A 12,852-nucleotide genomic window follows, 5' to 3' on the forward strand; every position below is an offset into this window, starting at 1 on the left:
AATAAAATAAACAAGAGCTATCTGAAAGCCAAACCTATAATAAGACACGCCTCCTGAAAATATCTTAAGGATTACATAATAAAAGACCCAGCTGCTAGGTCAACCCAGCATGAGCGTAAAAAATATCAAAATAATGGTTCAATTAACCCATATTTGGGTTATTCACGCAACCCAACTGGTTGGGTCAAAATAATCCAGCGTGTGTTCTGCCCAATATTTACCCACCAAAAAACACAAATTGTTTTATTTTTTAGCAATATACAATTGGTAGTTACATTCTTGTCCCATCGTTGCAACTCCCATACAGACTCGGAAGAGGCGAAGGTCGAGAGCCACGTGTCCTCCGAAACACGACCCTGCCAAGCCGCACTAGTTCTTGACACACTGCTCACTTAACCTGGAAGCCAGCTGCACCAATGTGTCTGAGGAAACAAAAGTCAGCGTGTATGCACCCGACCCGCCACAAGGAGTCGCTAGGACAAGGACATCCCGGCCTGCCAAACCCTCCCCTAACCCAGACGACGCTGGACCAATTGTACGCCGTCTCATGGGTCACCCGGTCAGCTGCGACCTGGGATCAAACCCGGGTCTGTAGTGACACTTCAAGCACTGCGAGTGCCTTAGATCCCTGCGCCACTCGGGAGGCCCCAAATTGGGTTGTTTTTAATCCAACATTTTTAAGAGTGTAACATGCTTCAATATAGAAAAATAAATAAATTTCTTTTGAACTTCTATTATGTTCAGTTTAATGTTTTACAGTGAACTATCCCTAATAGACTCTATGATAATACAGTTTTGCTTAGCATTTTAATAGAAGCTACAGTCAACCTTGTGTCAAACAAAACTACACATCAAAAATAATCTATGGATTTTGCATGACTGGGATTATAGATATGGATCTTTTGGTCACAGATACCTTTAAAAAAAGTAGGGGCATGGATCAGAAAACCATTCAGTATCTGATGTGACCACCATTTGCCTCATGCAGTGCGACACATTTCCTTTGCATAGAGTTGATCAGGCTGTGGAATGTTGATCCACTCCCCTTCAATGGCTGAGCGAATTTGCTGGAATAGATATTGGTGGGAAGTGAAACACGCTGGCCGATGAATGGCACGGCAATGGGCCTCAGGATCTCATTACGGTATCTCTGTGCATACAAATTGCCATCAATAAAATGTGTTCATTGTCCATAGCTTATGCCTGCTAATACCATAACCTCACCACCACCAATGTTGTGAACATAGTGCCCCATGACATCAGCAAACCGCTCGCCCAGACAACGCCATACACACTGTCTGCCATCTGCCTGGTGCAGTTGAAACCGGGATTCATCTGTGAAGAGCTCACAACAAGCATGCAGATGAGCTTCCCTGAGACGGTTTCTGACAGTTTGTGCAGAAATGCTTTGGTTGTGCATACACACAGCTGTCCGAGTGGCTGGTCTCAGACAATCTCGCAGATGAAGAAGCCGGATGTGGAGGTCCTGGGCTGGCGTGGTTACACGTGGTCTGCGGTTGTGAAGCCGGTTGGACGTACCGCCAAATTCTCTAAAAGAACGTTGGAGGTGGCTTATGGTAGTGAAATTAACATTCAATTCCTTGGCAGGAACTCTGATGGACATTCCTGCAGTCAGCATGCCAATTGCACACTCTTGAGACATCTGTGGTATTGCATTGTGTGACAAAGCTGCTAATTTTAGAGTAGCTGTTTATTTTCCCCAGCACAAGGTGCACCTGTGCAATGATCATGATGTTTAATCAGTTTCTTGATATGCCACAACTGCCAGGTTATCTTGGCAGAGGAGAAATGCTCACTAACAGGGATGTAAACAAATTTGTGCAATACTTGACAGAAATAATATTTTTGTGCGTATGGAACATTTCTGGAATCTTTTATTTCAGCTAATCAAACATGGGACCAACACTTTACATGTTGTGTTTATATTTTTGTCAGTGGTGTAAAGTACCGAAGTAAAAATACTAAGTAGTTTTTGGGGGTACAGTTGAAGTCAGAAGTTTACATACACCTTAGCCAAATACATTTAAACTCAGTTTTTCACAATTCCTGACATTTAATCCTAGTAAAAATTCCCTCTCCTAGGTTAGATAGGATCACCACTTTATTTTAAGACTGTGAAATGTCAGAATAATAGTAGAGAGAATTATTTCTTTCAGCTTTTATTTCTTTCATCACAGACAGAATAAGTCTCCTTCCTGAGTGGTATGACAGTTGCGTGGTCCCATGTTGTTTATACTTGCGTACTATTATTTGTACAGATGAACGTGGGACCTTCAGGCATTTGGAAATTGCTCACAAGGATGAACCAGACTTGTGGAGGTCTACAATTTTTTTTCTGAGGTCTTGGCTGATTTCTTTTGATTTTCCCATGATGTCAAGCAAAGAGGTACTGAGCTTGAAGGTAGTCCTTGAAATACATCCACAGGTACACTTTCAATTGGCTCAAATGATGTCAATTAGCCTTTCAGAACCTTCTAAAGCCAGGACATCATTTTCTGGAATTGTCCAAGCTATTTAAAGGCACAGTCAACTTTGTGTATGTAAACTTCTGACCCACTGGAATTTTGATACCGGGAATTATAAGGGAAATAATATATCTGTAAACAATTGTTGGAAAAATGACTTGTGTCATGCACAAAGTAGATGTCCTAAACAACTTGCCAAAACTATAGTTTGTTAACAAGTAATTTGTGGAGTGGTTGAAAAACAAGTTTTAATGACTCCAACCTAAGTGTATGTAAACTTCTACTGTATCTGTACATTACTATTGATAGTTTTGACAACATTTACTTTTACTTCACCACATTCCTAAAGAAAATAATGTACATTTTACTCCATACATTTTCCTTGACACCCAAAACTACTCGTTACAATTTGAATGCTTAGGAGTACAGGAAAATGTTACAAATCATGCACTTGTCAAGAGAATCTCCATGGTCATCCCTACGGCCTCTGATCTTGCAGACTCACTAAACACAAATACTTTGTTTGTAAATGATGTCTGAGTATTGGAGTGTGCCCCTGGCTGTCAATAAAAAATAATAATAATAATAAGGAAATCGTGCTGTCTGGTTTGCTGAATATAAGGAATTTGATGTATCGCATTTACTTTTGACAATTGATTACTTTTCCCACCACTGTACATAAGTACATTTAAAACCAGCTACTTTTAGATTTCTACTCAAGTAGTATTTTACTGGGTGACTTTCACTTTTACTCAAGTCATTTTCCATTAAGATATCTTAACTTTTACTGAAGTATGACAATTGAGTACTTTTTCCCACGTTGATTTTTGTTCAGTACCTATAGGTTCACAGCTTCTTAAACTGATGTAATGCTCTATCCTTAATAAACGTAGTTGTTATGTATTATTTATCAAAGTAGCAAAGTCATCTTGGTCCCATATGTCATCCATAAGATGCAAGTGAGCAACTTCAAGAAATAAACTATAGAGATGCAGGCGCATGACCGGGAGGGACGGCCACGGGCGCGCGAGGCCGAGGGGGAAGTTTCAACTGGCGGACCTGCCATAATAACCTTACCGTCGCGGGCACGCGCCCACCCAGTAAATAGTCTCCAAGGCACCATTCCGAAAATTAGACTTTACTCTTATCGTATTTAAATCATGTTTGAATCCCCTTTAAAATCAAATGCACGGAACGCTTGGTCAGAGAGCCAGGAGGAGTTGAGCGAGACGGAACCGGTGTCGCCCGTGAGTAAAGGAAACCGTGGGAAGAAAAAGAAAAACAGAAGGCAACAACCACAACAAAAAAAAAACGAGAAACGCTCGGTCTCAGCTCCCCAGCTTTGCGGGGAGGAGTCGTTTGATCGGGAAGATGAACAGTCAGAGAAACGGTACACCGATTACGACGAACCGATAGTGAGAGGGATATTTCAAATAGGGAAGAAGAGTCACGACGTCCTTCTGACATCGATGAGGGTTACATGGAGTCCTATTCAGCCAGAGACCCCTACAGGTGAGCTCACTGTGCCAGACTGCTGGTGTGTTGGTTTCTTCTGACAGTGATGCAGCCGACTGTAGCACTAGCATACAACGGGGAGTTGATTCATAAACCATAGTATTTTAACATGAAAACACAGGTGTTCCATTTTCACAGCTTTAGTGAAACAGAATGTTCATGCATTCGATACATTCTCATGAAGTGACAATGTCAGAATAAGCTGGATGAACATGTAACTAACCTACAGCTACATGAAACAAGATTAGCCCATGATTCAGTAGTTGACCGGAGAAAATTAGCAACATCAATGACGTAGTGCAGACCCTACTTGGCTAAGGCGTCAGCTATAACATTTAAAGAAGGCTTATTAGGCTATTGGCTGGCTCAGCTCTACAAGTGGTCGAATACAATTTAAAATAATGTATTTCGGCCTACAGAAACATAACACAACACAAAGTAGCCTAGTATTTCTTCCAGCAGAACATGCCTGCCTATAAGGCGCATGATATCACTCTCACTTTAAGGTAGATGACCATTAACCGAGCCTCATTATCCTACAGCAGGGGCTGGCCATTGACTGTGCTCTTCCGTTTATGTCGCCGTTGACAAGGAGGGATGAAATTGATTTTAGACTTATCTTTGACATAGCTTGACAACTAAAGAAACAGAAGTTTTGAACCATAAAGTTTTGAATATTGATAGGTAGGCTAAGCAACTATAGTAGATTAGCAACAGTTTATAGGCCTAGCCCTACATCAAATGTTGGAAACAAATACTGTATATGTAGGCCTACAGGAAGCTACCTTGTTTAATAACATCAATATTGAATTCTCTGAGCTGTTTGCATAGAACCCCCCCCACCACCACCACCACCACTGAAATAGATGACTAAAAGAGAGAAAGTGTCCGTTGCCAGAAAGTCATGTGTAACAGATGTGTTGGTAATAGACTCCGTCTCTGACCAGCCGGTCGACTGTTCTGAACACCTAAAGCACGGCATCTGGCGCTACTGTGGGCAGTTAGGATGTGTCACAAATGGCACCCATTTCCCTACATAGTACACTACTTTTGACCAGGGCCCATAGGGCTTCTGTCAAAAGTAGTGTACTGGGTAGAGAATAGGATACCATTTGGGATGCAACGCTAGAATATGTCCAAGTAAAGGATACTAACACATCGCCATCTGCATCTCCACATTGAAGGATAGATACATGAGACATCGTGATCATCATGGGGTGGTTTAGGAAGCCCCACTTGGGTACATTTTTAACATCCTGAATGTAAATGTATTGTTCTTTTTAAATGTACAAATATAGATGAACATTTGTATTCCATCACATTTGTTTTTAAGATTTACAATTTTACTTAAGTTGAATTATATGAAGATTTACCTCCACTTTTCTATACAAAGATAACTTCTCATACTTTTAATTTTCACATAAAAATATTAACTTTTCATGATAATCAATTTAAATTCTAGCAGTATCTAATGTCCAGTCAGACTTCATAAATATGATGAAAAGCATCCATAATGGTTGATCCTGAGTTGAAACGTTTCCATCCAAATAAAATCAAGACATCTGAAACATATTGGAGAGTTTGCAATAGACATTCAACTCTTTATGTTGTTGTTTGTTGTTGTACAGTATAGATTTCATGCCTCAAATAATCAATTGCCTAGTGAAAGGGAGATCACACTTCATTTAGCTATTTTTTATATATATTTTTTTTTGTAGTACTTTTTACCCCTTTTCTCCCCAATTTTGTGATATCCATTTGGTAGTTACAGTCTTGTCCCGTCGCTGTAACTCCCGTACGGACTCTGGAGAGGCGAAGTTCGAGAGCCATGCGTCCTCCGAAACCCGGCCTTGCCAAGCTGCACTGCTTCTTGACACGCTGCTCGCTTAACCCGGAAGCCAGCCGCCTCAATGTGTCGGAGGAAACACTGTACAACTGACGAAAGAAGTCAATGTGCATGCGCCCGGCCCACCACATGAGTCGCTAGAGCTCGATGGCACAAGGACATCCCGGGCCGGCTAAACCCCCCCTAACCCGGACTACGCTGGGCCAATTGTGCTCCTCTCGGGAGTTCCAATTTTGCTTAAGCTTTAGAGGTAATACTTTTTGGTTATGTGTAATCCAAGCTAATGTTATTTAGCCAGCACTCCCAGAAAGCATCAGTCTAATAACCCCCTATGGCTGATAACAAATGCTCAGAAAAAATTGCCACGTCTGATTCGCTGGAAGTTCTCGATTTGATGGGTTCTGCTCGGGATAGCAGTGGTCTCTAATCATCACATGAAATACAGCTTACAACTTACAGTTGCCTGTATATCTGGCATTCAGAAGTTACCCTAATGTTCAAAGATATACAATGTTGTGGAGTTTTTAATTGACAGAAAATAAGCTTATGTTATTATTGAGGAATAGGTAATAACAGGTATTTAATGAGGTAGCCTACTGAGCCTATTCTGAATTAATGTACTTATTATATAGCGTGGCAATTGTTTTTGCAGTAAATATTCTGCAGTTCTATCACGCTTGCAATGATATCCGAGGGGGAAGAAAACAGTCTTCATTGTTTGCAGTAACTTCTTTGTTGTTGTAATATCGCAAATAGACGTTTCACTGTCACGGAATCCATCTTTAATAGACAGTATCACCCCATTTCTTATTCTGTATGCATCAACTCACCACAGACAGATAATATTCATAGTGCATTCTAATTCCATGTAAACATACTGAAGTGTTGTGTTTTCCCAGAGGCTCCTACAGATGTAGGATCTTCATTTGAGCCAGTTTGCTATAGCAGAAAAATAATCCTGCAGCAATAGGAAATGTGAATTATTATGTGGATTCTAATTAATGGACATTTTTGTAGGGGTTGGTAATATTTTTGAGTGGGAATTATAAACTTAGAAGCACTGACTGATGTTATCTGTGTGATGTACTGTATGTGTCACGACTTCCGCCGAAGTTGGCTCCCCTGCCTGTTCGGGCGGTGCTCGGCGGTCGTCGTCACCGTCCTACTAGCCACTACCGATCCTTTTTTCGTTTGTCTGTTGGTTTTGTCTTATTAGTTTCACCTGTGTGTATTTTAGTTTAATTAGCCTCCTTATATTTAGTAGGTTGTCCCGCCCTTGTTTTGTGCGGGATTGTTTTTGTATTCCTGTTATTTGGTGGTGTTTATGAGTTTTATTCTCCGGACTATTCTGGTCCTGTGTTGGGTTGTACTTAACCCTAATTGGCTCCAGGAGCACTGTACTACTATGGCTGATCCCCCCCCCCCTTTTCACTGCACCTATCTGGTGTATGTGACAATAAAAAATATTTTGAAAATGTATTTATACCAGCACTGAGTCGATGTGCAGGGGTACGAGTTAATTGAGGTAGCTATGTAAATAATGGTAGGGGTAAATGTGGTGAGTGTGTGTGGCATCAGTATTCATGTGTGTGTGTGTGTGTGTGTTGGGGCGTCAGTGTAAGTGAGTGTGCTGAGCCGTACTCACCACTAGTGATGGGGGGAGAAAATCGATACAATGACATATCAGAATATTTATTTTGACAATATCGCAATATTATTTTGGCTCTAGTTGGCTGTACCTGCACCAAGACTTGATTATTTTCCTTCATAGTTTGTTCTCCATCTTATTTTTAAATAGGGAGCCAATTTATTTGAATTAAAACATTTTTTTTAAATGACTGATAAAAACTGTCTGTCTGCAGCAGACATGTGGCGGGCAATGTGTTTGAAACACCGAATCGCAATAAAATCACAGTATTGAATCGCAGTACATATAGAATTGTGAGAATCGCAATACATATAGAATCATAAGAATCGCAATACATATCGTATAGGCACCAAAGTATTGTGATATCGTATTGTGAGGTCCCTGGCAATTCCCAGCCCTACTCACCACCCTCTGTAGCACCTTGCGGTCGAGTGCCTAGCAGTTGCCATACCAAGCGGTGATGCAGCCAGTCAAGATGCTCTCAATCGTGCAGCTGTAGACCATTTTGAGGATCTGAGGGCCCATGCCAAAGTCTTTCCAGCATCCTGACGGGGAAGAGGCCCTCTTCTGTCATACCCTCTTCACAACTGTGTGGGTGTGTGTGTGGACCATGCTAATTCCTTAGTGATGTGGACACCGAGAAACTTGAAGCTCTTGACCTGCTCCACTACTTCCCCATCGATGTGGATGGGGGCGTGTTCGGCCCTCCGTTTCCTTTAGTCCACAATAAGCTTTGTCTCGCCGAAGTTAGTTCAAATAAATAATCAGAAATATTATGGATTTTAAACATTTAGGTGCATATAAGTATCTCATCGGCTGAAAGCTTACATTCTTGTTAATCTAGCTGCACTGTACGATTTACAGTAGCTATTACAGCGAAACATGCCATGCAATTGTTTGAGGACGGCGCCCCACATCAAAATGTTTTTCCAACAGGCACAGGTTTCATATATTCACATACTGTATGTTCAATAGGAAACCGATTTTAGCAGGTGCGTAATGTCTTCATGTTACGCGCTAACACAAATTTCCAAGACTGTGTCCTTCTACTAAAACTGATATTTCTTATTTGTTTTTGAAGTTACAAGCCTGAAACCTTGAACATAGACTACTGACACTCCGTGGAAGCCATCGGAATTGCATCCAGGGGGCTAATTTTCAATATGACATTTCTCTTGCATTTCTAAGAGGATGGTCTCTCCAAAAAAAATCTGTTTGGTTTTTCTTTGGATGTTCTCCTACTGTAACGGTTTTCTTCTGGTGAAAGAGAGGCGGACCAAAATGCAGCGTGGTTTCTTTGATTCATGTTTAATAACAAAAAGATAAACACGAACACTACAAAACAATAAACGTGGAAAACCAAAAACAGCCCTATCTGGTGCAAAACACAGAGACAGGAACAATCACTCACAAAACCCAACACAAAACAGGCTACCTAAATATGGTTCCCAATCAGAGACAATAACTAACACCTGCCTCTGATTGAGAACCATATCAGGCCAAACATAGAAATAGACAAACCAGACACACAACATAGAATGCCCACCCAGCTCACGTCCTGACCAACACTAACACAAGGAAAACACATACGAACGATGGTCAGAACGTGACAGTACCCCCCCAAGGTGCGGACTCCGAACGCACAACCTAAACCTATAGGGGAGGGTCTGGGTGGGCATCTGTCCACGGTGGCGGCTCTGGCGCTGGACGTGGACCCCACTCCATAATTGTCTTAGTCCACCTCCTTAGCGTCCCTTGAGTGGCGACCCTCGCCGCTAACCTTGGCCTAGGAAACCTAACAACGGGCCCCACTGGACTGAGGGGCAACTCCGGAATGAGGTAGCTCAGGACTGAGGGGAAGCTCGGGACTGAGGGGAAGCTCGGGACTGAGAGGAAGCTCGGGACTGAGAGGAAGCTCCGGCAGGTTGATGGATCTAGCAGATCCTGGCTGGCTGGTGGTTCCGGCAGATCCTGGCTGACTGGCGGATCCTGGCTGACTGGCGGATCCCGGCAGACTGGCGGATCTAACTGATCCTGGCAGACTGGCGGCACTTGCGGCGCTGGGCAGACTGGCGGCACTGGCGGCGCTGGGCAGACTGGCGGCGCTAGCGGCGCTGGGCAGACTGGCGGCGCTGGCGGCGCTGGGCAGACTGGCGGCGCTGGGCAGACTGGCGGCGCTGGGCAGACTGGCGGCGCTGGGCCGACTGGCGGCACTGGCGGCGCTGGGCAGACTGGCGGCGCTGGGCAGACTGGCGGCACTGGCGGCGCTGGGCAGACGGGAAGCTCCGACAACGCTGGAGAGACGGGTAGCTCAGATGGCGCCGAACAGGCGGGAGACTCCGGCTGCGCTGGAGAGGAGGAAGGCTCCGGCAGCGCTGAACAGGCGGGACGCACTGTAGGCCTGATGCGTGGTGCTGGCACTGGTGGTACTGGGCCGAGGACACGCACAGGAAGCCTGGTGCAGGGAGCTGCCACCGGAGGGCTGGTGTGTGGAGGTGGCACTGGATGGACCGGACCGTGAAGGCGTACTGGAGATCTTGAGAGCAGGGCTGGCACTAACCGCCCTGGCTGGATCTTCACCCTAGCCCGGCAGATGTGGGAAGCTGGGATGTAGCGCACCGGGCTAAGCACACGTACTGGGGACACCGTGCGAACCACCACATAACACGGTGCCTGACCAGCACCACGCTCGCCACGGTTAGCACTGCTAGGAGCACTGTAGTGCTGAGATGGCACAGGACGTGCAAGGCTAGGGAGATGCACAGGAGGCCTGGTGCGTGAGGCTGGCACAGTCTTCACCAGACAACTAGCGCGCACCTCAGGACGAGTATGGAGAGCTGACCCAGGTGTCATCAAATCCCGGACACGCTCCGTCGGGCGAATTCCGTGTCTCATGCACCAACACAGCAACTCCCTCATATCTCTCTCCTCCAATTTCCCCATTAACTCCTTCACAGTCTCTGCTTCGCTCACCTCCAACACCAGCTCTGGTTCTGAGCTCCTCCTTGGCTCCTCACGATAAACGGGGGGAGTTGGCTCAGGTCTGACTCCTGAAATGCCACACTCCCCCTGTGCCCCCCCCCAAGACATTTTTGGGGCTGACTCTCGGGCTTCCGTCCGCGCCGCCGTGCTTGCTTCGCCAACCTCATTCTCCTGTAACCTTCCGCGCACTGCTCCATCGAATCCCAGGCGGGCTCCAGCACTCTCCCTGGGTCGACCGCCCACCTGTCTATTTCCTCCCAAGTAGTATAGTCCATATTCTTGCCATCCAAACCGTCCTCCCATGTCCATTCCTCTTTTCGCTGCTGTTGCCCGTTACCACGCCGCTTGGTCCTGTTGTGGTGGGTGATTCTGTAACGGTTTTCTTCTGGTGAAAGAGAGGCGGACCAAAATGCAGCGTGGTTTCTTTGATTCATGTTTAATAACAAAAAGATAAACACGAACACTACAAAACAATAAACGTGGAAAACCAAAAACAGCCCTATCTGGTGCAAAACACAGAGACAGGAACAATCACCCACAAAACCCAACACAAAACAGGCTACCTAAATATGGTTCCCAATCAGAGACAATGACTAACACCTGCCTCTGATTGAGAACCATATCAGGCCAAACATAGAAATAGACAAACCAGACACACAACATAGAATGCCCACCCAGCTCACGTCCTGACCAACACTAAAACAAGGAAAACACATACGAACGATGGTCAGAACGTGACACCTACCATATCTATTGTGTTATATTTTCCTACATTATTTTAACATTTCTACAAACTTCAAAGTGTTTTCTTTCCAATGGTACCAATTATATGCATATCCTGGCTTCAGGGCCTGAGCTACAGGAAGTTTACTTTGGACACGTCATTCAGGCAGGAAGTGGAGAAAAAGGGGCCTAGCCCTAAGAAGTTTTAAGGGAGAGGTTGTTATCCTGGCACCACACTGCCAGGTCTCTGATCTCATCCCCATAGGCTGCCTCATCGGGGTCTGTGATCAGTCCTACCACCATCGTGTCGTCAGCAAACTTGATGATGGTGTTGGAGTTACCAGTCATGAGTGACCAGGGAGTAAAGGATTGGACTAAGCACACACCTCTGAGGGGCCCCTGTGTTCATGGTGTTGTTACCTACCTGGCCCTTCAGGAAGTTCAGGATCCAGTTGCAGTGGGAGGTGTTCAGTCCCAGGGTCCTGAGCATGGTGTTGAGCTTGGAGTGGACTATGGTGTTGAATGCTGAGCTGTAGTCAATTAACAACATTCCTACATACATTTGAAGTCGGAAGTTAACATACACTTAGGTTGGACTCATTAAAACTTGTTTTTCAACCACTCCACAAATGTCTTGTTAACAAACTATAGTTTTGCCAAGTCGGTTAGGACATCTACTTTGTGCATGACACAATCATTTTCCCAACAATTGTTTACAGATGATTTCACTTATAATTCACTGTATCACAATGCCAGTGGGTCAGAAGTTTACATACACTAAGTTGACTGTGACTTTAAACAGCTTGGAAAAATTCAGAAAATGATGCCATGGCTTTAGAAGCTTTTGATAGGCTAATTTACATAATTTGAGTCAATAGGAGGTACCTGTGGATGTATTTCAAGGCCTACGTTCAAACTCAGTGCCTCTTTGCTTGACATCATGGGAAAATATAAATCAGCCAAGACCTCAGAAAAACAATTGTAGACCTCCACAAGTCTGGTTCATCCTTGGGAGCAATTTCCAAATGCTTGAAGGTACCACGTTCATCTGTACAAACAATAGAATGCAAGTATAAACACCATGGGACCACGCAGCCGTCATACCTCTCAGGAAGAAGACACGTTCTGTCTCCTAGAGATTAACTTACTTTGCTGCAAAAAGTGCAAATCAATCCCAGAACAACAGCAAAGGACCTTGTGAAGAGGCTGGAGGAAACAGGTACAAAAGTATCTATTTCCACAGTAAAATGAGTCCTATATCGACATAACCTGAAAGACCGCTCAGCATGGATGAAGCCACTGCTCCAAAACCGTCATAAAGAAGCCAGACTACGGTTTGCAACTGCACATGGGGACAAAGATCAGACTTTTTGGAGAAATGTCCTCTGGTCTGATGAAACAAAAATGTAACTGTTTGGCCATAAGGACCATCGTTATGTTAGGAGGAAAAAGGGGGATGCTTGCAAGCCGAAGAACACCATTCCAACCATGAAGCACGGGGCAGCATGTTGTGGGGGTGCTTTGCTGCAGGAGGGACTGGTGCACTTCACAAAATAGATAGCATTATGAGGATGGAAAATTATGTGGATATATTGAAGAAACATATCAATGCATCAGTCAGGAAGTTAAAGCTTGGTCGCAAATGGGTCTTC

General features: G+C 44.3%; 1 protein-coding gene across 1 annotated transcript in view; it reads left to right on the forward strand.

The window, feature by feature from the left end:
• The first annotated feature begins 3,511 nt into the window (after positions 1-3,511).
• cerkl (ceramide kinase-like) overlaps positions 3,512-12,852 on the forward strand; it is an 85,349-nt gene continuing 76,008 nt past the window's right edge. Inside the window, 1 exon segment of the mRNA XM_042306493.1 lies at positions 3,512-3,998. Within this exon segment, the coding sequence (XP_042162427.1) occupies positions 3,647-3,998 (352 nt within the window). The 5' untranslated portion in view covers positions 3,512-3,646.

The sequence above is a fragment of the Oncorhynchus tshawytscha genome, linkage group LG26 (genome assembly GCF_018296145.1).
Source record: "Oncorhynchus tshawytscha isolate Ot180627B linkage group LG26, Otsh_v2.0, whole genome shotgun sequence".
NCBI classification, from domain to species: domain Eukaryota; kingdom Metazoa; phylum Chordata; class Actinopteri; order Salmoniformes; family Salmonidae; genus Oncorhynchus; species Oncorhynchus tshawytscha.